The sequence below is a fragment of the Aquarana catesbeiana genome, linkage group LG06, assembly GCF_042186555.1.
Source record: "Aquarana catesbeiana isolate 2022-GZ linkage group LG06, ASM4218655v1, whole genome shotgun sequence".
NCBI lineage: Eukaryota > Metazoa > Chordata > Amphibia > Anura > Ranidae > Aquarana > Aquarana catesbeiana.
Window position 1 is genome coordinate 125,674,506 of NC_133329.1, and position 27,135 is coordinate 125,701,640.

Here is a 27,135-nt window from a genome sequence, read left to right on the forward strand (position 1 = left end):
AAGTTTTACAGAACAAATTAGGGTACAGAAAGTACAAAATAGCAGTCTATAACCAGCAGAAGGCAAGAGACCAAATAATCAGACAGTAAGAATAAATGTTACATCAGTACAGACAGGCATAACATTTAGAAAATGTCTAGTAATAGATAGTCATGTCATAATGTCTACAAAGTCTTGCCTTCCCATAACAAACACCAATAAGAAATGACCAGAATAAACACAAGCAGGGGTGTGCAGGAATAGGCAAGGCCTCTTTGTGCACAATACTGCAGTGAACACCCATCCCAACATAGGCATATATAAAGTAATGGAATAGGATGGACTTGTGGTAGACTGCGGTGAACACCCATCCCAACATGAGCATAGATAAAGTAATGGAGTAGGATGGTTTGGCGTTTTTTGGCAACAGGAAATGATGTTAGAGGAGGAAGTTGGTGTTTTTTCACACTGATCGTAATTTGTCGCTTTATCCTCCCCAGAGGGAAGAGTGATCTTCCCTCGAGTATAAATAGATTGCAATGGAACCGAAAGTGATGTCCTTTAACGATGCCCTGTTGGAGGGGCGAAACGTGTCAATGTACTTCCGGTTCATGCTAACCATTGACGCAATTTCTGCCTCAGTGGAACACATGCCATACAGCGGCAAACTCAGATGTTTTTTACTGATGCCTGTCTTTGCCAAATATCCTGTAAGTGGCGCCTGTAATGCGCTTGATAACTTATGTTAAGCGGTATTTCACTATGAGTTTTTTCTCTATTTTCCCATCTATGGAGTGTGGCATATCCTTTCTGTTGTAAAGCACCCTCTTGGAAGAGTTTGTTGAGGAACCATCCTACATGTCCCCAGATCAATAGATCACTGCCCTTTTTGATCCCAGACTGCGAAGCTGAGGGTTTATTGTTTCTGGTGAGTGGGGTCACTGAAGGGGGAGTCACCTCACATTTTGCAAAGTTTTGAAGCACCATTGCACTTTTTTATAGAAGCACCAAGCACTTTACAGATTTTTGTGCATATTATATTATATATAATTTTGTTGTATTTTGATTTTGTATGTCACAAACACATATGACACATATGAAGTATATGGCACTAATCACTAGGATGTGTATTGTATAATATAGGCTGCCAGCGCTGTTTTATACTTTCTATCAATGGAGTAGGATGGACTTGTGGAAGAGGCCGGAGGCCAGACAGCTAACTGGCTATTTAAAGTGGGATTCCGGCTTTGAAAAAAAATAAATTTAAAGTCAGCAGCTACAAACACTGTAGCTGCTGACTTTAAATAAGCACACTTACCTGTCCTGGGTGCCCGCGATGTCGGCTGACCCGTCCCTCGGCTCTCGGGTCCCGGCACCGTCATCCTAACTAAGGGAAACAGGCAGTGGAGCCTTACGGCTTCACTGCCCGTTTCCTACTGCGCATGCGCGAGTCGTGCAGTGCTTTGTGAATGGGACGCAATGTGTTGTGGGACACACACAGTTCCCATAAAACACCGCGCCACATTCCCCAGAAGACAATGCGGGGAGGAGAAGACTGAAGATCACCGCGGCGTAGGAAGAGGCAGATTAGGAAGACTGCCTAGCAACAGCCATTTCACGTTAGTTAAAAAATTTTTTTTTTTTTCCTCCATTTTTTTAGGTATTTTTTTATGCAATATTTTTTTTCAGGGTGGACCTCCACTTTAAAACAACAAAATCAGACTCAAAGTAAAATAAAATAAAAACAAACTAAATAAGTACAATAACCTTGTTGGTATGAAATGACCAACTGTGTCAGAACTATAACCTCTCTCTACAGCACTTGGACAACAATGTTCTAGTCAAGAGCTCAGTGTCAAACCTGTGGCCAGTTAAGAAATAAGTGAGCAATTTCACAGCAGTGAGTATAAACAAGAAGTAAGGGAAATAATGTTTTTGCTGGCATTGGGGCATATGTGCTTGACTGGGTATAAAATACCATTGGGGTAGATCTGGTTAGATGAGTTTGTCAAGAAGTAATACATCTAACCAGACCAGATGTCAAGGAACTGCTGTTCTCTATGTTTATTCACATAGACCAAACTTTCTGCCTCCATAATCCTTTCTTCCTCTCTCTGCCAGTCATTGAGCGTGGAACAGCGACTTTGCTGCAAATATCCAGGAATAAGACTTTTGGCTGCATTCAAAAGGTGCTGGGCGACACATCTTTTATATGATTTGAAAGAGGAGGGTGTAGCGTGGAATACATTGTGAAGGGGTTGAAATCTATAGGTTTATAAATGTTTCTTTTTTTTACTATTTCATCAGCTAAATGCTGAAGCAAGCATTAAAAAACCCTGTGCTGACAGGGAATCAGAATGCTGCATTCATACACAGAGGCCCAGCTCTCCTATGCTTCACCCCACTGAACACTGCTCTAATCAACATTGCTCTCACCTCCAGAGCTGCACTGGGTAGTTGGGCTGCTGCTTGTGTGTAAGAGCAGCAGTCTGAATCTCAAAGTGCTGCAAGTAATAAAATGAGGCATATTCATTATTTAAGGAGCTTAGGGAATTGGTACAAGAAGGAGGATTTTGCATTAATGGAGATCTGGACTGATATTTCAGTCATTTACCAGCTCTATAGCAAAGACAGGCAGCACCTAAATGAGGAGGGTGCAGCTCTGTTGGGGGAGAAGATGGTCAAAAAGTTGAAAGAACGTTTAAACTAGGAGGTGGGAGGGGGGAGGAATTAGAGGAATCTATACCAGGCAGTGGGTGAGGGACAGAGGGTGCTGTAGTTATCAAAATTGGTAGCAAAATTAGTAACTAGGCTGGCAGAATTGATAACAAAAATGTAAATAACATTGTTAACACACCAGACAGGTCAGGGATAAAGTTGTGGAGAAGTTTAAAGCAGGGTTAGGTTATAAAAAAATATCCCAAGCTTTAAACATCTCACGGAACACTGTTCAATCCATCATTTGAAAATCCTACCAAAACATGACCGTCCACCTAACAGAAAATTGGGAAAACCCGGAGAATTTTTTCAAGGAGGACAAGCCGGTGAAATACTAAATATCGTTTATTGATTATCCAAAAAGACTTGTATCAAACACATAAATAGTGAGAAAATATTAACACCAATCTCCAAAACATAATTAAAATTAGATTAAACGTCTAGATGAAAGACAGGTGGCCACCATAACCGGATCACACACTCCATGTCATTCTCACACACATGCAGACACACACCGATCCTAGAATCGGATCTGGGGATGGGATTCTGGGAATATTAGATCTACATGGGTAAAGAGTGGAAAAATAACTTTCCTAATATAGATATATAGTATAGTATTTTCCCAAGAAGTTCAGCCAGCTGTTGCTTATCATGAAGTGCTCAATAGGGAGCTCCCGTAGAGATGTGGACAAAATGTTAATCATATGTAGTGATCTCCTCTAATTATACAGACTATGGATGCTGTATATAGGGGTCCGTCAGATGGCAATCATGAGGGCACTGTAATTGGAGGTTGGAGACCAAGAACAGGTGTAGTGGGAGATGACTTGGCACAGGTAGAAAACGTGATATACTAGTAACAGTTCCTTATATATAATAGGAATAGTAGATACAGCTCACCGTTTATCTTTTCCATGTGCGGATAGTCATAGCCTCAGCAGTCTTGTCTCGATTTCAATTACCTCTCATCATGCCGACTGCATTAGAAGTCAGAAATAGGAAATCCAATGGAGACAGTTCCAGAGTCACGGACCAAGGCAGCACCATAGATGTTAGTCACGCCATCAGTTAGTGAGATGTAGCGGCTCCGGATGTACTGGAGGGGGATCGCAGTAGATGGTGGAAATCACAGTGTCATCATCGCGGACACCGTGATAGTATAATGCTTACATGTTTCGCTTGACATCAAGCTTCTTCAGAGCATGACCGTCCACCTAAACTGACAGGCCGGGCAAGGAGAGCATTAATCAGAGAAGCAGCCAAGCGGCCCATGGTAAATCTGTCCACAGGACAACTATTCGTCCTGCACTCCACAAATCTGGCCTTTATGGAAGAGTGGCAAGAAGAAAGCCATTGTTTAAGGAAAGGCATAAGAAGTCCCGTTTGCAGTTTGCGAGAAGCCATGTGGGGGACACAGCAAACATGTGGAAGAAGGTGCTCTGGTCAGATGAGAAAAAAATTGAACTTTTTGGCCTAAAAGTAAAACATGTGTGGTGGAAAACTAATACTGCACATCACCCTGAACACACCATCCCCACTGTGAAACATGGTGGTGGCACCATTAGGTTGTAGGGATTCTTTTCTTCAGGAGGGACAGGGAAGCTGGTCACAGTTGATGGGAAGATGGATGGAGCCAAATACAGGGCAATATTAGAAGAATACCTTTTAGAGTCTGCAAAAGACTTGAGACTGGGGCAGAGGTACACCTTCCAGCAGGACAATGACCCTAAACATACAGCCAGAGCTACAACGGAATTGTTTAGAAACAAAGCATATTCATGTGTTACAATGGCCTAGTCAAAGTGCAGACCTAAATCCAATAGAGAATCGGTGGCAAGACTTGAAAATTGCTGTTCACAGACACTCCCCATCCAATCTGTCAGAGCTTGAGCTATTGTGCAAAGAAGAATGGGCAAAAATGTCACTCTCTAGATGTGCAAAGCTGGTAGAGACATCCCCAAAAAGACTTGCAGCTGTAATTGCAGCAACAGGTGGTTCTACAAAGTATTGACTCAGGGGGGCTGAATACAAATGCACGCCATACTTTTCACATATTTGTAAAAAAAATTGAAAACCATTTATCATTTTCCTACCATTTCACAATTATGTGCCACTTTGTGTTGGTCTATTACATAAAATCCAAATAAAAAAACATTTATATTTTTGGTTGTAACATAACAAAATGTGAAAAATTTCAAAGGGTATGAATACTTCTTCAAGGCACTGTATGCATTAAGGTGAAAAAGCTTTTGTGCTGTAGCTTCCCCCATTGGCTCCCGCTGCTGTCAATCAACTCTTATGACACGGGAGCAGGGGACGGGACTGAGTCCCGCTGCCTCTGCCAATAAACCCAGCAGCAGGACTCAGGAGCAAGTCTGAATGGGTGTCCCCATTTTGCACTCCTGTGACCCATTTTTAACCCGCTTTTGGCTGATGTCACTCAGCTGGTCCAGGCTGGGGAAAGATCCCAACATTACAGTTGGGATCCACCAAGATGCCTGGACCGGTAGCTGGCTCAGCCTCTCAGCTGACAGTCACAGTTCTCTGCTCAGAACAGCGGGGAGAACTGAGCTAAGTTTTCATTTCAGAGGCAGCAGGGGGCAGATGCAGCATCATATTAATGCTGCATTCACCTAGGTTTTTTATATACCCCATACTTCTCTTTCCCATAAATAATTTAGCTGGCAAAATCCTATTGCAGCCTTAGAACAAACAAGTAGAAAAAAATATCCGCTGGCACAAAATTAAAAGGCATGTTCACAAATGCTAGAAGCTTGGTTCGCTTAATAGAAGAACTGGAATTGCTGGTACACAAGGAGATTTTGGACTTTGTGGGGATATCAGAAACCTGGTTTGACAGCTTACATGACTGGCTTGTGAATGTTCAGCGGTACTCCCTGCATCAAAGGGACAGGGAAGGAATAAGAGGGGGAGAGGTGTGCCTATATTTCCAGAGCGATTTGCTAGTGAATATGAGTAATGACATTGCTAATGGAGCAAAGGAGTTAGAATTCTTATGGCTGGACCTTCAAAGTGAAGAAACACATGATAAAGTAATAGTGGATGTATGCTACAGGCCCTCTAGCCTGAAGGATGAAGAGAAAAACAATCTCCTCTCACAGTTAGGGATGGCGGCAAGGCAGGGCAATGTTATTACTATGGGGAACTTTATCCGGTTATCGACAGGGCAGACAGAACCACACACTCATCCAAGGCTTGTCATTCTTGAATGTCTTGCAGGACAATTTCATGTTTCATTTGGTAGATGTCCCAACTAGAAATGATGCTCTTCTTCACCTAATAATTAAAAACAACACAGAGCTGACTACAGATATTTAATTAAGGGATAACTTGGGAAATAGTGATCACAGAGTAATTACGTTCACCATTATTCAAAAGACAAGGGGACAAGAACACTAAACTGTAAAAGAGACAAATTTACTAAGCTGTGCTCCATACTACAAAACTTCTAAAAACAAAGAACACTGAGGAAAACTGTGAGTCCTTTAAGGACATATCATCGTTTAAATGTTACAAAGAATATAACAGAATATGTAAAAAGTTAATCAAGGATGCAAAAATTCAAAACGAACGACATATTGCAAAAGATAGTAGGTCAAACGCCCAAAAATTAGGCCCTTTACAAAATAATCTAGAGTGGGTGACTGAGGACAAAGAGAAGGCAAATTTATTAAATACTTTCTTCAGCTCTGTGATATGGTCCAGAAATATTTAGACAGAACAAAGGTGGATAAAGCACCTGGACCAGGTGGCATCCATCCATGGATCCTAAAAGAATTGAGCTCTGTAATTTCATGGCCATTGTTTCTAATATTCAGGGACTCGTTAATGACAGGAATGGTACCACTGGTTTGGCGCAGGGCCAATGTGGTGCCCATATTTGAAAAGGGATCAAAGTGATTACCAAGTAACTAGTGTTAGTTTTACTTCTATAGCCAGGAAGATACTGGAGAGTTTAATAAAAGATCACATAGACGAGTATGCGAGCAACAGACAGCATGGATTCATGAAAGACAGAAGTTGTCAGACAAATGTGATTTCTTTTTATGACGAGGTAAGTAAAACCTTGGACAGACAGGTGGCTGTGGACGTGGTATACCTGGATTTTGCAAAAGAGTTCCCAACACACGGCTCATGTGTAAGGTAAAGTCTACAGGCTTGGAAAGATCAATTTGTAAATGGATAGAAACCTGGCTAAAAGCCAGAATTCAGAGAGTAGTGGTTAAAGAGGAGGTCCACCTAAAAAAAAATATTAAAAGCCAGCAGCTACAAACACTGCAGCTGCTGACTTTTAATACATGGACACTTATCTGTCCCAGGGTCCAGCGATGTCGGCAGCCGAAGCCGATTAATCGCTCGGCTCTGGGCAGCTGCCGCCGCCATCCTTGGTGAGGGAATCAGTAAGTGAAGTGTTGCAGCTTCACTTCTCGGTTCCCTACTGCACAAGTCGCGCTGCGCGTCCTAACTGGTCCCCGCTATCTCCTGGGACCCATGTGTGTCGGGACGGGAAGAGGCGTAGACTCCTGTGGGAGTCTATGCCCAGAAGTGGGTGCAAATGCCTGTCTTAGACAGGTATCTGCACCCCCCTCCCCACTGAAAGGTGCCAAATGTGACACCGGAGGGGGGGATGGTTCCGAAAAGCGGAGGTTCAATTTTTGTGTGAACCTCCGCTTTAATGATTCTTACTCTGCATGGTTAAAGTTTATCAGCGGTGTACCCCAAGGTTCAGTGTTGGGACCCTTACTTTTTAACATCTTTATAAATGATATAGGGTCTGAGATTAAAAGTAAAATTTCTGTCTTTGCAGATGACAAGCTATGCAGTGGAATAACACTGGGGCGGTTTGCAGGCGATATTGCGCTAATAATAGCGCCTGCAAACTGACCCGAAACAGCCGCTGCTGTGTCTCCAGTGTGAAAGCCCCGAGGGCTTTCACACTGGAGCTGTGCGCTAGCAGGACGGGAAAAAAGTCATGCTAGCAGCATCTTCGGAGCGGTGAAGGAGCGGAGTGTATACCGCTCCTGCCCATTGAAATCAATGGGACAGCGCAGCTATACTGCCGGTAAAGCGCTTCTGCAGAGGCGCTTTGCGGTGGTTTTTAACCCTTTTTCGGCCGCTAGCGGGGGGGGGGTAAAACCGTCCCGCTAGCGGCCAAATACTGACGGTAAAGCGCCGCTTACAGTAGCGGCATTTTACCGATGCTGCCGCCCCAGTGCCCATAGCCAATAGCTGCCCTAGCGTTGTTTTTTGTCTGTCGGACTAGCATACAGACGAGCGGACTTTTAAACCGGACTTGAGTCCGTCGGAAAGATTTGAAACATGTTTTATTTCTAGGACCGTTGGACTTTTGGGAAAAAAAAGTCCGCTGGAGCCCACACACGGTCGAATTGTCTGACAGAGTCCGGTCCGCCGGACCTAGTCCGTCGAAAAGTCCGCTCGTGTGTACGCAGCATTAGTCTATTCACTAATGATTGCCATCTTAGAAAGAAAAAATAAAAATCAGCAGGATAGTCCCATTATACAAAAGAACTATTATAAAATGAAAGAAGGTACTGTAAATCGCCAAACATTTATTTTAACTACATTTAAAGATCAAATACAAGGACATTTTTCTTTAGTTGTGGCTAGAGGAGGGAAGGGTTAGAACCTCTGGCTAGGGTAGGGAAGGGTTTAAACATCTTTCTGTGTAAGCTTTGGGTAAATTCAGTTTGTCCCGGAGTACATTATCACTGAGACTGATAGTGATGGGAAATCCAAAATTTTGCAGCTGTCAATAGAATAAGAGGTGAAGGTATATCTTGAAATGGGGGCACTTGTTCCAGTGAGAACTGCAGAGATTTCCACTCACTTCCTGTTGCATGTCCAGGACATAAGGAAAACTTTACAATGGGACACAGACAGAAAAAAAATAGCTGACAGGGGTTTTAACCCTTCTCCACTCTAAAACTAAAAATATGTTTAGCCATACATACATATTAGTTTCTAACAGCCTTTCCTGTTTTCAGAAAAATAACAGACTACAAAGAAAAGCATATCTTTCTTGAAGTTTATTTTTATCTACACAGCCCAAGGAAGACCTAACATTACAGATTTGGATTGCTTCAATGACTATCTTACTGAAATGTTTTGCTCTTGGCGAGTCCTAGACCCCAGCATCTCCTGCAGTCATAACTTCCATTTGGAGTATAGAAAACGGCATTTCAGCGTGTAAGTTCTTTGGTTGTCTTTAAATGCCCAGATCCTAAGTGTCACCTGCACTATGCTTTAATCCAGTACTGTATATGTTTACTTCTTAATAATACAATTTGATTGTCTGTCACAGTACCCAAACAGTAGCTGCATCTGATTGGATGCAGTCGCTGTTCAGCTGACAATTTTCCGCCCATCTCCTTCGATTTTTCAATTAGAGGATGTAAGAAGGTGCTTACAAGTATTAAGCTTGAGCTAAGTTTTGCAGGCTACCCAGGTGGGAAGGGGCTAAGCCATCTCTGCATTTTCCCGGAAGGGAAAGGCTTGGCGCCCGAAAAAAATGATGCCTGCATGGGAAGGAACTGAGAGGCCAAGCCAAAGGATGTGATTGCCAGGAGCATCATTCTGTAACACATTCAATAGACAGTAACACACTTAAGGGAAATTGCCTGAGCCAGGACTCTACCACACGTGGACTAACATCTTGGAGAAGGTACGCACGTGGGTAGCCTGGACCTAGTTAGTTAGGGAGAAACTGGTTGAGAATCCTACGTTATTGCCCTGGTGGGATACCACACTTCCACAAAATACATAAATAAAAAAAAAATTATATATATATATATATATATAAAATAATAAAAATGTAACTGCCTGGGGTTTCCCCTAAAAATACATTTCCCCTTATCCTTATGAGGATCTGGTATAGAATTTAAGGTAGACCCCTAACCCACTGTACTGTCTAGGACCACTCACTGGGGCTTTGTAACTGCTAAGCAAAGAAAAATCAAAAATAGATTTAACCACTTCAGCCTCGGAAGCATTTACCCCGTTAATGACCAGGCCATTTTTTTTTGCGATACGGCACTGCGTTACTTTAACTGACAATTGTACGGGCGTGCGACGCTGTACCCAAATAAAACTGATGTCCTTTTTTCCCCACAAATAGAGCTTTCTTTTGGTGGTATTTGATCACCTCCATTGTTTTTATTTTTTTCGCTATAAACAAAAGAATACAGACAATTTTGAAAAAAAAACAAAAAAAAAAACTATTTTTTACTTTCTGCTATAATACATATCCAAAAAAAAAAAAAAAAATGTCTTCATCAATTTAAGCTAATATGTATTCTTCTACTTATTTTTGGTTAAAAAAATCCCAATCCCAAGTGTATATTGATTGGTTTGCACAAAGGTTATAGCATCTACAAACTACAGGGATTGATTTATGGACTTTTAATATTTTTTTTTGTTTTTACTGGTAATGGCGGAGATCAGCAATTTTTAGCGGGACTGCGACATTGCGGCAGACAAATCTGGCCCTTAGTGATACTTTTTGGGGACCAGTGACACCAATACAATGATCAGTGCTAAAAAAATGCACTTATCACTGTATAAATGACTCTGGCAGGGAAGGAGTTAACTACAGGGGCAATCAAAGGGTTAAATGTGTTCCTTCAGCGTGTTTCTAACTGTGTGGGGGGAGTACTGATAGGAAGAACACAGATCACTGTTTCCTGATTACTGGGAACAGATGATCTCCATGTTCTCCCCTGTCAGAGCTGGGATCCGCCTTGTTTACATAGGCAGATCCCCGTTCTGCCTCTCTGTGACACTGGGTCCGCCGCACACGCGCATTGGCTCCTCCTCCCTGCAGAGAGCGCACGCACGCCCATACTATCCATTGCATGAAACAATGTACACATATGTTGTTTCGCGCAGTAGAGCCGCTCTGCCGCAGAATATATGCGGTGGGCGGTACTTAAGTGGTTAAAGTAGCACTAATGACAATTTTTTTTCAATTTGAATACATTTTGTAAAGACTGGTGGTAAATTATATAATGGAATTTTTTTTTTTTCTTCCACAGACCTTCACACTGTGTTCCAGAGAATATAGCTGTGGCTGATACTATGTTATATACGGGATGTATCTGCTACATTAAAGCTGATTTCTTTGTGGCTTCCGACGAGTATAATATTCAGATTAGGTCGCATGGGATTTCCATCGCAAACACAACTTTTTTAGCAGCACTAAAAGGTAAAACTCACTAATGCCAACTAATTGAAGAATATTACAATTAAAGTAAATTGGACATTGTTGTATAAAAAATTTCACACTCATATTTACAGTGTAATAATATTGTGTTATGATCTGGTTCAATGGGTTGCTCAAGTTGAGAGGTGTAGAGCTTTATGAATGTAAAGAACATAAGAGAAGCCTTCAATGATCATGACCAGTGCTCAGATGATTTTGGGTGGTTTGTATTTTATGTCTGTGTAGATTGTAACAGAATTAACTTATCACCATGCTGGTAGTGCCTGATTCTAAGTCCATACAGAGTGATTAAAATTGTGATCATACCCAGAGTTGTCATTTTGGAAGATGGAAGTTTTCCATGTAGGTAAGGATTTAATGTTAGGCACAGCAAGCTTGTGGCTGTAGCTAGCAGATGCAAATAACAGTCATTTCCCTGTATAGCTACTGGTTGCTCATTATAAATGAAGATACAGTCATCTCATTTAAAGGCCATTTCAGGTAAGAAGGGTAATAAATAGCTCTGAATAGGAGGTTGGTGGGAATTATACATGTCCTGGAGTCAATGGTAGTGTAGCACTAGCATCCTGCCGGCTAAGGTAGCGGGCTGTGCTTCTATGTGTGAAAGAAGGCTCCGCTCTCCCAACCAGCCAGCGTGACACTACAATGAGGGATGGCTTCAGCCTACATGTCTCTGCCAAGAAACCATGCACTGACGCATTTCGCTCCAGCCACCGGGGCTTAGTCATAGGGTGGGAGCCTTGAGCAGAGATGAAGGTATTTTGTGCATCATTAGCCGCTGGAAGCTTGAGTGTGTAATTTAAACAAAGCATACATACTACCCCTACCTATTCACCAAAGAAGTGTCAAAATGTAAAAAAAAACACATAGACAGTTTTTGACAATTCCTTTATTAAAAAATAAAAAAACATTGTCAATCACGCCGCCTGCCACACCCAAGAAAAGAAAAAGGAAACGATTTGCGCTCGTTGACGGCCGACTGCCTAATGCCTCCTCCGCCAGTTCCTATATAGGTAGGATCGGGGCCACCTGGCGACATCACCTGGTAGCACCGCCCCCTTGTGACATCACTGACCCAGCATGCACCAGTCTGTGATGTCACGACTAGTTTTATTTAGAAATGTCATTAATACTGTTGCATATTCTATGCATGCTACAGATACGCCACTTTACAGGCAGACTTAGGGGACCCCCAGGCACTATATTTAAAGTTTTTCAGTTTCATTGTTGCACTTTAAGCATCATTAAAATTGTTTTTAAAAAACATTTTTGCATTGATATATGTCCCCCAGGGTCGTACCCGGATTTCCATATCATTTATATGGCCTATTAGTTGCATATAAGCCTTCAAAATGGGCACTTTTGATTGTTCCTGTTCGGCTCCCATAGACGAGGTTCGCCGTTCGGGTCAGAATTTTTCCCCTGTTCGGGAGTTCTGCTGCAAACTGAACAGGGGGGTGTTTGGCCCATCTCTATCCATTAGTAATAAATGCCCTTGCCACAGTGATTAGAATAGTATGCCATCATTGATGTTCAGTGACAGAAAAGTTATCCAGGGCCAGTGATAGGTGGGATTTTTAAAGTCCCTCAATTATTAGTGTCAGTAGAAGCCTAAATGTGCTCTTCAGCATTCAGCACTCGTGTCAGTGGGACCATTAATGCCCCCCCCCCCCCCCCCTCTAAAGCATTGGTGTCAGTGGGATCCTAATTGTCCTCCCCAGCATTAGCGTTCAGTGGGACTTATCAGTGCTCAATGTTCTGTGCTGCTCCTCATGATGACATCACAGCTAAGACTTTAAGGGCATCATGGGGCAGGAAATCACTCTGCCCATAGTGCCTGTAGGTGATTGCCTGGTGCTGAAATGTTTTGCGTTCTGGCACCCAGCAGTCACTGCCAATTTACATAGCTGTTCCTTCAGGGTGCAATGACAAAGCCCTGCATGCAGGGCCTTCGCATTGTAGACGCCAGTTTACCACAACCAGTTGACTGCTACTTCAGAATACAATACATGCGTTAATAAATGAGTATCACTGGTGCCTATTCTTGCATTGGCACTAGTGATACTAAGAAATTAGAAATGAACCATTGAAGGAGTGGGCAGTTTTTCATGTCCCACTGTGGACAGCACAGTGTTTAGAACGGAAATTAGAAGTATAAAATGTACAGCACAGCATACAGAATGAGGCTGTGTGAAATAGAGAATGTACAGCACTGCATAAAGAACTGAATAATGTGGAACGTTGAATGTACAGCACAGTGAAAAGAATGAGTCAGCGTGCAATAAAGAATGTACAATTGTACATACAGCATTGCAAACAGAGTGGAATGGTGAGCAATATATAGCATACAGAATTGGTCAATGTGGGATATAAAACGTAAAACACAGCATAAAATGTGGAAAGTATAAAATTGTGTACATACATTGTTACATACATATGTCGTTGTTGAAATGAATGGCAACAGGGACTCTTTAAGGCGAATGTACATGCCTTTGAAGACAGTGAAGTGCACATTTTAAACAGAAAGGGCCAATGGTTCACAAGAGTTTTGAAAGAGACCATCTCTGTCAAACTGGAATAACCATCTTTAAACCGGAGGGGGGGGGGGGGGGTCTTCAACATCTGCTATTACTTACATTAAATGTCATTTTAACATCTTTATGTCAGCGATTTGACGATTCACACCTTTAGTCATGTAACTTGGAACAACTGTCCCAAATGTCATAGTAACATGGTGTTTGAATTATGAAGTTAGAACAGGATGATTTTACAAAGTTTTATACCTTCCATCCTATCCTTGGGTACTAAACATTTGCCTTGACACGATCTGTGGTGATTGGATTGGGTTGGCTGCACACCACTGCTGTGAAGATGCTTAAATCCTTTATTCCATATAGTTATCAAATGAACATGTTTCACACATATGCTAGTGCTTATTCATAACAAATATAAAATCATAAGTGTGATCCCTTAATAATCACCACACAACTATCTGGTGATTGACCTGAGAACACACCGCCGATTCCCTCTTGACAAAAATGTTACACATCAATTAAGAGAAATCAAAAAATAAACAATGCAATACAATACAATTAAAGTGGATGTAAACCCTCACATATACCCAGTGAAGTGAACAGCCTCAGATGATACACAGGGATGAAACAAATCTCCCTACATACCTTTTTTCATGTATATCTGCTGTCATCAGCTTGCTATATTCTTTAGAATTCTTACATCGGGTTAGAATTTTCACTTCTTCATTCAGCAGTAGCAGTGTAGTCTTGGTTTACACTGGGGGACAGCTGATTGGAGGAAAGGAACACGCCCCCCCCCTCCACATTGGCAGAAGAAGGAAGATACTTTCAGAGCTGTGCTGTGACAAGACAAGGTCTCTGCTAATCTATTTATAGCAACCTCCCTCAACACAAATTTTCAGCTGCTTTTATCTCGGTGGTTGGAGAACTTGTCAGAAGTAGGGATGAGCTTTATGTTCAGGTCGAACATGAGTTCGACTCGAACATTGGCTGTTCGACCGTTCGTCGAAAAACAAATATTATGGGCCGTTCCCTCCAAATTCAAGCGTCGCGTAATGGCCCATAATGATTGGCCAAGCATGCACTATGACCCGCATGCTTTGGCCAATCACAGCACCATCAGCAAAGAGAGCCATAATTGGCCAAAGGCAGAGTTCCTTTGGCCAATTATGGCTCAGGGGGATAAGTCCACGCCCCACACTATATAAGGCCGCCTGCACGTCGGCCCTGTGTAGTGTGTTGCTGGTGTTGACCGAGAGAGTGTCATTTCATTTAGATTGAGCAGGCAGGCGATTCAGTTAGCTGCAGTGTATTTATTATATATATACATTCAGGCTTATATATATATATATATATATATATATATACTGTATCCAGATTAGCTAGATCTGACTGCAGTCCATTCCTGGTGTACTCTTTCTAATATACTTCAGGCAGGCAGGTGATTCAGTTAGCTGCAGTGTATTTTATATATATATATATATATATATATATATATATATATATATATATATATATATGTATATACAGTCAGTCTTGTATATATATATATATATATATATATATATATATATATATATATATATATATATATATATCCACTGTATCCAGTTTAGCTTTATCTCACTGCAGTCCGTTCCTGGTGTACTCTTTCTAATATACTAATATACTTCAGGCAGGCAGGTGATTCAGTTAGCTGCAGTGTATTTATTATATATATACAGTCAGTCTCATATATATATATATATATATATATATATATATATATATATATATATATATATATTCACTGTATCCAGTTTAGCTATATCTCACTGCAGTCCATTCCTGGTGTACTGTTACTAATATACTTTTAGGCAGGCAGGTGATTCAGTGAGCTGCAGTGCATTAAATATATATACAGTCTCCTACATATATATCCACTGCATTCTAGTCTAGCCAAGCCTATATCTGACTGCAGGCCATTGCTGGTGTACGTTTTCAAATATACTTTCAGGCAGGCAGGTAACTCAGTGATCTGCAGTGCATTAAATATATATACAGTCTCCTACATATATATCCACTGCATTCTAGTCTAGCCAAGCCTATATCTGACTGCAGGCCATTCCTGGTGTTCGTTTTCAAATACATTTTCAGGCAGGCAGGCAGGCAGGTGATTCAGTGATCTGCAGTGCATAATATATATATATACAGTCTCTTACATATATATCTACTGCATTCTTCTAGCCAAGCCTATATCTGACTGTGGGCCATTCCTGGTGTTCGTTTTCAAATACACTTTCAGGCAGGCAGACAGGTGATTCAGTGATCTGCAGTGCGTTAAATATATATACAGTCTCCTACATATATATATATCCACTGCATTCTAGTCTAGCCAAGGCTATATCTGACTGCAGGCCATTGCTGGTGAACGTTTTCAAATACACTTTCAGGGAGGCAGACTGGCAGGTGATTCAGTGATCTGCAGTGCATTAAATATATATATACAGTCTCCTACATATATATATCCACTGCATTCTAGTCTAGCCAAGCCTATATCTGACTGCAGGCCATTTCTGGTGTACTTTTTCTAGTAAACTTCAGGCGGTGCTAATAAAATTTTACAGCATGTCCGGAAGGCCACCAAGGAGAGGCAGGCACTCACAGGCCACTAAAAGAGGGCAAGCAGGCTCTGTGTCTACAGCCAACAGTGCTGGTCGTGGACAAGGTGCATCCTCAGCACGTGGCTGTGGGGCATGCTTGTCCTTTTTTCGGCAGCTGGCCGTGTTGATCCACAAAATGCAGAAGAATTGGTAGAGTGGATAACTAAGACGTCCTCATCCTCCTCATCCTCTGTCACCCAGGCTCAGAGTAGTTTGCAGCTGCCAAAGCAGCCTATTCCATGAGCTCAATATCATCAGTCACTCCTTCCCTAGCCCTACCATCATGCACGGAGGAGTCCCCCGAACTGTTCGACCACAGTGTCGGGTACATGCTGCAGGAGGATGCGCAACGTTTTGAAGGCTCCAGTGATGGTACTCAGGTTGAGGAAGGCAGTATTGTGAGCCCAGAGAGAGGGGGTTCCCAAGAAGGATAAGAAACTGGCAGTCATGTTCCCCCAGCTGCAGCATACTGCCAGGTTTGCTCCAGTGATGAGGAGGGAGGGGATGATGAGGTCACTGACTCTTTGTGGGTGCCTGATTGAAGAGAGGAGGAGGAGGTGGGACATCTCCAACGAGGCAGGATGCCCTCCAGGGGCCAGCTTAAGGGCAGCCACCCAACTGCATCACACCGCAGACCTCCATATGTGCAGGGCGCTGCTGACTCCCCGCGTACTTTGAAAAGTTCTTTGGTGTTGCCCTTTTTTGATACGTGTGTAGCAGATTGCACCGTTGCTGTTTGCAACATATGCCTGAAGCGTATCAAGCGTGGCCAAAACAGCAACCACTTGGGTACCACATGTTTGACCAGACATATGTCGACCTCCCATGCAGTCCGTTGGCAACAGTACTTAAAAGACCCACACCAAAGAACAAGGCAGACCTCTCCTTGCTCCTCATCACCTGGGATCTCCATCCCCACTAAACCTTCAGTCCTCTCAGAAACCTGCACTGAGAGGAATGAAGGTGTAGAATTAGGTGTGCAAAGTACTTGCGGGCAATCTGTTATCCCTACACCAACATCCGATTGTAGCAGGCAAATTTCCCTACCTCAGTTGCTAAACTGAAATTTGGTCCCAGTCATCCAACTGCTGCCTTTTCAGCTGGTAGACTCTGCCCCCTTTCGTGAATTTCTGGAATGTGCGGTACCTCAGTGGCAGGTTCTCAAACACCATTTCTTTTCATGGAAGGCCATTCCAGCTCTCTACTGGCATGTGGAAGGCAATGTCTTGGCCTTGTTGGACCTGGCGGTCAGCGGTAAGGTGCATATTACCGCTGACTCATGGTCCAGCTGGCATGGACAGGGACATTACCTTTCTTTCACGGTGCACTGGGAAACTCTGCTGGCAGCTGGGAAGGATGCAGGACAGGGTGCATTATTGTTGGAGCTTGTTCCGCCACTACGCCTCCAAATTGCTAGTAGTGGTGATTCTGCCACACCTCTCTTCTCCACCCCCTCCTCTTCTTCTTCCTCTATGGCCTCTTCCTCTGCAGATTTCTCCTTGGAACCAGTGGTGCTCCATAGGCGTTCAAGGGGCTATGCAAGCTCTCAGGCAAAAAGATGCTATGCGGTGCTTGAGTTGGTCTGCTTAGGGGACAGGAGCCACACTGGGGCAGAGATTCTGTCAGCTCTGCAAGGGGCAGACTCAGAGGTGGTTGATGCCATGCCAGCTTCAGCCAGGAATGGTGGTTGGCAAAAATAGCACCAACCTCCCCTCCGCCCTCCGACAGGGACACTTGACTCATGTTCCCTGTTTGGCTCACGTCCTTAATTTGGTGGTGCAGTGGTTCTTGTGCAGGTACCTGGGCTTACAGGATCTCCTGAGACAGGCCAGGAAAGTCTGTGGGCATTTCCGCCGGTCATATAATGCCAGTGCTCGGCTGGCTGACCTTCAAAAGGAATGCAACCTGCCCAAGAACCGCCTCATTTGTGACATGCCCACTAGGTGGAGCTCAACGTTGGCAATGCTGCAGTGGCTGCACATGCAGCAGAGAGCCATCAATAAGTATCTGTGTGAGAATGGCACCAAGACAGGGTCAGGGGAGCTTGGCTTTTTTTTCGCCATGCCAGTGGCTACTGATCAAGGATGCATGCACTGTCCTGTCACCATTTGAGGAGGCCATGAGGATGGTGAGCAGTGACAGTGCATGCATCAGTGATACTGTCCCTCTTGTCTTCCTTTTGGAGCACACGCTTCATGGAATAATGGACAGGGCACTTGAGGCAGAACAGAGGGAGGAAGAGGACGACTTTCTTACGACTCAAGGCCCCTATTATCCAGACAGTATTCCTGCGGGCCCGCCGATCAAACAGGAAGAGGAGGAGGAGGATTGTGTCAGCATGGAGGTGGAGCCTAGCACTCAGCATCAGCAGCAGTCTTCAAGCTATCGTTTTCAGTCCCCAGAAACCCATGGACTTGTACGTGGCTGGGAGGAGGTGGCTGTGGATCATGTGATCCTTAGTGACCCCAGATCGAATGCCTCAGCAAACCTTCGCTGCATGGCTTCCCTGATCCTGCAAACCCTGCAAAAGGACCCTCGGATTCGTGGTATCAAGGAGAGGGTTAATTACTGGCTGGCAACCCTTCTTGATCCACATTACAAGGGTAAGGTTGCGGAATTTATCCAGCCTTTACAGAGGGAGCAGAGGATGAAACATCTTCGGGAGGTCTTGCAGAAAGGTTTGTGCAATGCATTTCCAGAGCCTGGGAGTTTACAATTTCCTGGTCCTCCTGGACAACGTGTTGCTGAGGCTTCGGTCAGTCACAGAAGGAGCGGTGGAGAAGATGGCCGTCTGACCGATGCGTTCAGACAATTCTTTAGTCCGCAGCCCCAAGGTCTGATCGGTTCCAGCAACCATCACCAGCGTCTGATTTACATGGTGCAGGAATACCTAAGGGCAGGATCAGACTTGGAGACCTTTCCAACTGAAAATCCACTGGGTTACTGGGTCTTGATGATGGATCACTGGCCAGAGCTTGCACAATATGCAATTGAGCTACTGGCCTGTCCTGCATCCAGCGTTCTTTCTGAACGCACATTCAGTGCTGCTGAAGGATTTGTAACCGATCACAGAGTGCGCCTGTCCACAGACTCAGTTGATTGGCTCACCTTCATAAAAATGAATCAGTCTTGGATCACCAGCTACCAAGCACCTGATGCTGATGTAACCAATTCATTTTTGTATGAATGTGAGATACTTTGAAGACTGCCTATGCTGAGTGACTATCCTGTTATGCTGAGTGACTATCCTATTCCTCCTCAATGTTCATGTTGATAGCTTCTAAGAACATTTTTGTTTCAGGGCACCACCACCAGTGCCTAAGGCCAAATTTTTCTGCCCCTTTTTAACAGGGACATGTAATTACAATTTTTGCTGTAATATTTTACAGCAGGGCTTGTTCCTGCGCTCAACAACAGAATCTGTGAGGGGTTACAGTGTTGTGGCACCACCACCACTGCCTAAGACCCAATTTTTCTGCCCCTGTTAAACAGGGGCGTGTAATTACAATTCCTGATATAATATTTCACAGCAGGGCCCGTTCCTGCGCCCACCAAGAGTAACTGTGAGGGCTTACAGTGTTGTGGCACCACCACCAAGGGGGTGTTCGGCTCATCCCTAGTCAGAAGTTATCATGCTGATAAAGGAACGGGGCAGCATAAAGACACAGGATTTAGGGCTTTGGAGAGAGATAAGAAAACACTACCGAAATATGTGCCCAGCTCAAATTTCATGAATCAGTTTTACATCCACTTTAGAACAGTAGCAAGTCACAGGAATTCTGATCACTAAAAACATGGTTATTTTTTGGATAAAATTGCTAAATCCATCTCACAAATCAATAAATCTTAATGAAGTTTGTTTGCTATACCAGTACCAGCATTTGGGATGGATTTTCAAAACCAGTTCATGCAGAAGGGAGAACTCCCACAATTCAAAAAATAAAAGTGGCAAACATTCCATTTGAAATTTATCCCATTAGGAATGCGGGTTTGAAGGAAGGCGCTGTGTTCTCAGGTCAATCACCAGACAGGTGTATGGTGACTCTTTATGGATCACACTTCCGATTTCCTGTTTGTTATGAATAAGCACTATCTTATGTGTGAAACGCGTTACCAGCCACAGCACTCTCTGTGTTTTTTTGTGCTGTCTTCATTTGATAACTATATGGAATAAAGGATTGAAGCATCTTCACAGCAGTGGTGTGCAGCCAACTGACACTCATTAGAACTCAAGAAGCTACTTAAATTAGTGCTGAAAAATCTTCAACATTACAGAGGTCCGTGTGATTTCACAGGCTCAGATTAACAATATATACCATCAAATATAGGTGATAGCTAATAGGACAGATAAATGCAGAAAACGTGTCAATGAAAATTAAAGCAACTCATCAGGTAGTTCACATGCAACATTTTGGTGCTTGAATGGATTGTACCTTTAAGACCTACTGTGACTGTAACTTTTTCCATTATACAGTTAAACCTAGAGCTCCAGTAAATGTCACTATAGAGCATAATGGTGAAACTGCAAAAGTTCACTGGGACAGCGGTTACACAAAGGAGGACTATTTATTCCAGAAGCTGAACTATGATGTTCAAATTACCTCAAAGCAAGATCCAACAAAGGTAATGTTCTTCGATCCTTGGTAATCAGATTAGTAAGAGATAATAAAGGCATTTCTCTATAGCAGTCTGGCGCTCACTCAAGACCTGCTCCTACCTTATTCTCCAGACTCCTGGTGCAGGTTCCAAAACAGCTTGTCATCACATGAAGATGTATAGATAAGAAAAGCACTCCAACTTGTATTTTTGCAAGTCTTTAGTGGGTCATCCAAAATAGGTCACAGCCATACCAACACTACCCAAAGAAACCATCTCCTCCTACTGTGTTTCACCACATAGTGGCTTGATCACAAGGCTTTATCAGTGGCTTGACCAAGCCAATATGTGGTGAATCACGTTAAGAAGGACATGGTTTATTTGTGTGAAATCAGCATGGCTGTGACCTATTGTGGATAGCCTATTAAAGTGACTTGGAAGATTACAAGTTGGAGTGCAGTTCTTATCTATACACTCTTTTTTCAGTTAGCTCTACAGCTCTGATCTCAGCAGGGAGCATCAGTGTCAGACCATTGTACAGAGACTATTGCTCTCACACAAAGCAGAGCGGTCTTTAGCTGCTGAATTAAGCTGGCCATATATCAGTAGAATTTCCACCGAACATTCATAGGGAGATTCTGAAAAAAACATTTGTCAGAGAATTCAACCTTGCCACAATTGAGTAAGGTAATTTCATTCAAAAGAACTTAAAACTTCATCCAGGCCTGCGACTTGCATGGAATCCCAGACATAATAAAAAAGTTTCTTTTGTGCTTTGAATGCATGGATTACAATATGTATATTTTTACCCAAACAAAAACCACATTCACATTTCATTTGAGAAAAATTTTCCATCCTGTTCCTTCAAATTTTCTCACAACTATGGTCAAAATAAATCATTGATATAACCCCCGATAATCATTAAAAAATCGAATGAATGTTTTCAACAAAATTCTACTAGTGCATGTCCTGCTTAATTCCGATCATGGACTTATCTGATGGGGCTTGGCAGACTTTAACAGAATCAACAATAAGGTAATAACACTCATTGTTTGTATGCACCCTGGCTTAATTTTTATAACATTCATTGAAAATACAGCTGGGCTTTAATCAGGCACTGATATAATACGTATAGTAAGGCTACAGTGGTTAAAACTGAACTTCAGGGTTTAAAAAAGTGCCCCTGTAGTGAACCCCCCACACTGCAAAGGATAACTACTCGTTAAGTCTAGGGGATGATGAATAAGCTATAATAAATACATTATTCCTTGCTCCATTCTTCTCTCTGACACTCTGGGTTGTGGGTCGGCCTTCATTGTCCTCATGTATAATGCAGGGCTGCTGTTCCTGCTTTGTACATGATGATGTCAGAGTGCAACCGCCAGCCGAAGTGCTTTAGAGCAGGGGTCCCCAACCCTCGGGCAGCAGAACAATGCCGATCCGCAGCCTATTGATGACCGGGCCACACGGCAGGAGGTGAGCGATGACCACGCTCCACACAAGGCTATCACAGACCACTCACCTCCTGCTGTGCGGCCATGCCCGTGGGTCTTCTCCTGGCTCCTCCGCCCTTCCGTCCGACGATGTCATCCTACCAGCAGGGCAGGGGGGCGGTAGGAGCTGTAGATTGGAATGGAGAGCTCCTCCTGCCCTGCTGATAGAATGACATTGTCAGGCGGGCGGGGGAGCCAGGAGAGGACACACAGACTGAGCACAACCTCTGCCCTGCCAAAGGTTGGAGTCTTGTGCAGGGGAGGCAGAGATTAGTGAGAGGAAAGGAAGGGGAGGGAGAAGGGGGCATGCTGCAGGGCACTGTGATGGAGGAGGCTGTCATTGCTAGGGGCACTGTAATATAAAGGGGACTGCTCTGTAAAGAGGCAATATAATCATTACAGTGCCCCTTTATAGTGCAGTCCCCTTTATATAACAGTGCCCCTTTACATCACAGCCCCCTTTACATTACAGTGCCCCCTTTACAGAGCAGTCCCCTTTACATCACAGTGTCTCTTACATTAATGTAAAGGGGACTGCACTGTAAAGAGGCACTATAATCATTACAGTGACCCTTTATAGTGCAATCCCCTTTATATAACAGTGCCCCTTTACATGACAGCCCCCCTTTACATTACATTAATGTAAAGGGGACTGCACTGTAAAGGGGCACAGTAATGTAAAGGGGGGCTGTGATGTGAAGGGGAACAAAGGGCACTGATATAAGGGGGGTTGTGTTGTGAAGGGGGTTAAGGACAGACTCCATGAATATATCATCCCTTGACCCATTCACCCCCCCCCCCCCAACCCCAATCCCAGAGTTCAGCTTTAACTGGCCATGTGATTTAAACACTAACATATATTCCTGTGCACAAACAGGTGAAAAGGAATACACTGAGTTACTTGGAATCTCAATACATAATCAGGAAGAGACTTTTCAGGAAAGGACATGACTTTTTATTGAAGATCAGATCAATGCCAAGCATCAATTCTTTATATGCTGGCATTTGGAGTGAGTGGAGCCCAGAAATTCAGTGGCATAATGGTAAGAAGACAAACCTTCTTTACATATAGTAGCTGTAGCCAGGCAATAAATGGAGAGTGAGAAAAACACTGGCTGCAGCTGCTCTCTGTAGCTACTGCCCTGCAGTGCTGAACTGGTTAACATGTAGGCAGGTTGCCTACAGGTGTATTAGTTAGTGGCTGGCTCAGGCTGAAGGGGGGAAGAGTTTATGTGTGTGCTACAGTTCCCAGGCTTTTTGGATCTAGCCTACTCATCAGTAATATAAATATGGGGGGAGGCTGGGTTTGGGTCCTTTTTTGGCTCTTTCTCGGAGGTTCGAATGGGCCACATCAGAAGGGATATACCGTAGCTGCTGTGGGCTGCTGTGCCTTGCAGTCTGTCAGAGGCACCAGGGTTGCAGAGTACATCAAAGAGCTGGAGAACGCCAAAATGGATTACTACCTTTTGGAGGTACACCTGGGCAGCCAGTTAGAGGTAGTTAGGGACATTATGACATTATTGGTCATGTTGGACTGTAAAACTGAACGTTTTTTTTGTTTTCCAATATTTTTTATTCAAAATTTTTCCCAAAAGATATAAAATTCTATTTTTACATGTTTTGTTTAAGGTGTTAGAACAGATAACAAGTTATTTATACATAATAACCAGAAAAGAAAGAAATAGGAAAGTTACACAACACATAAGCCCATATTGTTATTAATTCCTTAATGTGTTTCATGTATAGCATGGGGAGTCGCAGGGGGAGGATTCTCACTCCCCGACTCCTCTACCTGGTGCAACCTTCTAATTTAACTCCAAGATCAGCCCTAGGGCCTCGATTAACCCTGTAATCATCGAGGTATTTTATATAGTAAGGAAAAGAGGAAAAAGAAATAAGAGAGTGAAAAGTAGAGGGTAGAAGAAGGTGAGAGAGGTGCACTCCTGTCTCGGAGCGAGGAATTCCTAAGATTCCCATCGCTTTATGTATTCGAGATGTATTTTATCCAAGGGTCCCATATTCTTTCGAACAAAGCCATTTTGTCATTTAAGTTAGCATAAAGACGTTCATTAACCATGATCCAAGACAGTTTAGATTTTATGAGATGAAAGGGGATCATTGAGGACTTCCAAGATTTAGCTATCGCTATCCTTGCTGCTACAAATATAAAGGTTATGAGTTTCCGCATGTGTTTCGATGTTCCTTCTACTGGGCGTCCCAACAGTGCCTGTGAGGGTGACTTGATAAGGTTCACTTGGGTTAATGAGTAGATAAAGTTGTATGTGCGGATGCAAAATTTACGCACTTTTGGGCAAGTCCACCAAGTGTGTATCATGGTGCCTTCAGTGTTGCATCCCCTAAAACACTGTGGGGAGGCCCCTGGAACAAAAGCTGCCACTCTTGCTGGGACCAAATATCATCTCATCAGGACTTTACAGTTTGCTTCTATCAAAGAAGTATTAATATATGATTTGGATGCCTGCAGAGACAGTTTGTTCCAGTCTTCAACTGTTAGACTGATGTCTATATCTTGTTCCCATTTTTGCATATAAAACAATTTCTGAGAGGTTGATGTTAAGATACTATATATCAATGAAATATGACCCGAGTGTTTGTCTATGGTTCTGCAAAAATTTTCCATTTGGGTGGATTTAGTTAAATCTGAGATACGGTTCAATGTAGTTAAGAAGTGCGCTATCTGGGAATAGCGGTATATTTCTGAATTTGGTAATTGGTACTTTTCTTGCAGAACCTGTTTCGACATAACCCCTCTATGGTCGCATAGATCGGCTATCCGTAGCAATCCCTTGTTGGTCCACCATTTAAATTCATGGGGGCGGAGGCCCGGGGTGAATATAGGATTATCTAGTATTGGAGCCAATGGGACATGTGGAGATTTAAAATTGTAGGTAGTAGCCAGTCTATCCCACAAGTTTAATGAAAAGGATAAAGTCGGACACATTATTGTGGGTCTATCCTTCGTTTTCATCCACATTAGGTGGCTAATCTCCTTATTTGGAAATAACGCTGTGCCCATTGTCATCCAAAGTGGATTTGATTGTCGGTTATGGAAGCGAACTAACTGAGATAATTGCGCTGCATGATAATATTTTATCAGGTCTGGTACTCCCAGACCACCTTTTAATTTAGGAGTATATAATGTTCGTCTATTCACCCTGGGCCTTTTATTCCCCCAGATACTGTAAACTCCAGAAGTTTATTCTGGAATCTCGCCAGGTCTGCTCTATCTATTGCTATGGGAAGAGTCCTAAATAAGTATAATACTTTCGGTAGAACAGTCATTTTAACTGAGTACAGTCGACCGAACCAAGATGGAGGATTGTTTGACCATCGTTTGAGATACTCTAATAATTTTTTAAACAGTGGGGGATAATTGTATTTGTATAATGTGGCTAGTGATGAGGTGAGGAAAATGCCCAAATAGGGAAGAGCTGTGTCTTGCCACTTAAATGTGTATGAATTTCGTAAGGCACGAATTATATGTATTGGTAATAGCACATTAAGGGCTTGGGATTTCGAGTGGTTTACTTTTAGGCCTGTGATTAAAGTAAATTGTTTTAGTAATATGTGCAAAGTGGGTAGCGTGGTAATTGGGGAGGAGAGGAGCAGCAACAGATCATCCGCGAATAGCGCGCACTTATGTTCCCTGTCGCCACAATTAACTCCTTGTATATCTGGATGGGCTCGTATCTTAATAGCAAATGGTTCTAATGCCAAAATGAACAATAAGGGGGATAATGGACATCCCTGCCTGGTTCCCCTGCGTATGTCTATATGTTGAGACCGAAAACCCTTAACAACTAGATGTGCTGTGGGAGTCCTGTAAATATTTTCTAGTATCCTCAAGAAATTTGGGCCAAACCCATTGCGTTTCAGTATGAAAAATAGATAGTCCCATGACAGGGAATCAAAGGCCTTGTGTAAGTCCAGGGAGATCAAAAGCGCTCCTCTCTGACCCCTCCCATCCCATCCTGAGTTCAATGCAGATATTATGTCAATAATTCGTCTGGTCTGGTCTGGGGCCTCTGAACGTTTTTTTTAAGTTGTTTAAGTTTCATCATCCGTTCTGAGCCTGGTTTGAAGTTAATCAAAGGGGTGCACTTGGTTCTGGCGTATCAAAAGAACCAGGGTCTCTAAAGCACATGTTGGATTTGAAGCTCAACTGCTACAAAAAAAAATCTACTCAGCAAGTCATCAAGAGGAGTAGTGTAGTTGTCATGGGTACCCAAGCACTAGTTTAAGGCATAACACAGTACTGAGGAGTGATACCTGGTAAGGTGAGGGGTCCTTTGGTAGCGAGGGGGTTGATTTTCTGGATCCCTCCCTAATGGTGAGTTTCCAGTAGCAACCGGAACTGAACCCACATTACAGAGATCCATGACCTGGTCACAAGGGTACTAGAGTGAAGCAGTAAATGCATGAGGACTGCGCTGTGCGTCCATTCTGTCACTGGTAGTGAGGTGGCAGAGGTACGCTGTACTGGTGGAGATGACATAGGCTCGGCAGTGTCTCTCCTAATGCAATATACATCACGTTACTGTTAGGTACCTGCCGGATGAGCCTGACGTGCAATGGGAAGGCTTTCTCGTACAACCCCAGCTCAAGGGCCACTGGTGTTGCAACAGTGGCCGCAAGAGCCTGGCGGTGTATGGATGCCTGGTTCGTTTTTGGTCTTGTCAGTTCAGCTGGTGCAGCAGGAAACAGGAAGTAGGCTGGTAGGTGCAGGGCTGGGGAGACACTGAATAAGCCGGGTTTGGTAACAGACGATCAGATGTAGATATAGACGACAGGCAGAGAATGGGCAGAATACAGGCAAAGTTCGACAACAGGATATCAAGCAGTGTAGAGAGGAGCGTGGTTACAAGGCAGGCCGGGGTCAGAATAACAGAGAT

General features: G+C 43.2%; 1 protein-coding gene across 5 annotated transcripts in view; it reads left to right on the plus strand.

The window, feature by feature from the left end:
* The window catches only part of LOC141148905 (uncharacterized), a 143,473-nt gene that overhangs the window by 70,420 nt on the left and 45,918 nt on the right, over positions 1 to 27,135 (plus strand). For 4 of the 5 annotated variants that reach the window (XM_073636759.1, XM_073636757.1, XM_073636760.1 and 1 more), the window contains 4 exons: positions 8,784 to 8,925; positions 10,770 to 10,939; positions 20,608 to 20,756; positions 23,100 to 23,265. In XM_073636759.1, coding sequence (XP_073492860.1) covers positions 8,784 to 8,925; positions 10,770 to 10,939; positions 20,608 to 20,756; positions 23,100 to 23,265 — 627 coding nt within the window. Of the gene's footprint in view, positions 1 to 6,653; positions 6,773 to 8,783; positions 8,926 to 10,769; positions 10,940 to 20,607; positions 20,757 to 23,099; positions 23,266 to 27,135 lie in introns of all 5 variants that reach the window. The other variant, XM_073636761.1, reaches the window with a different exon arrangement.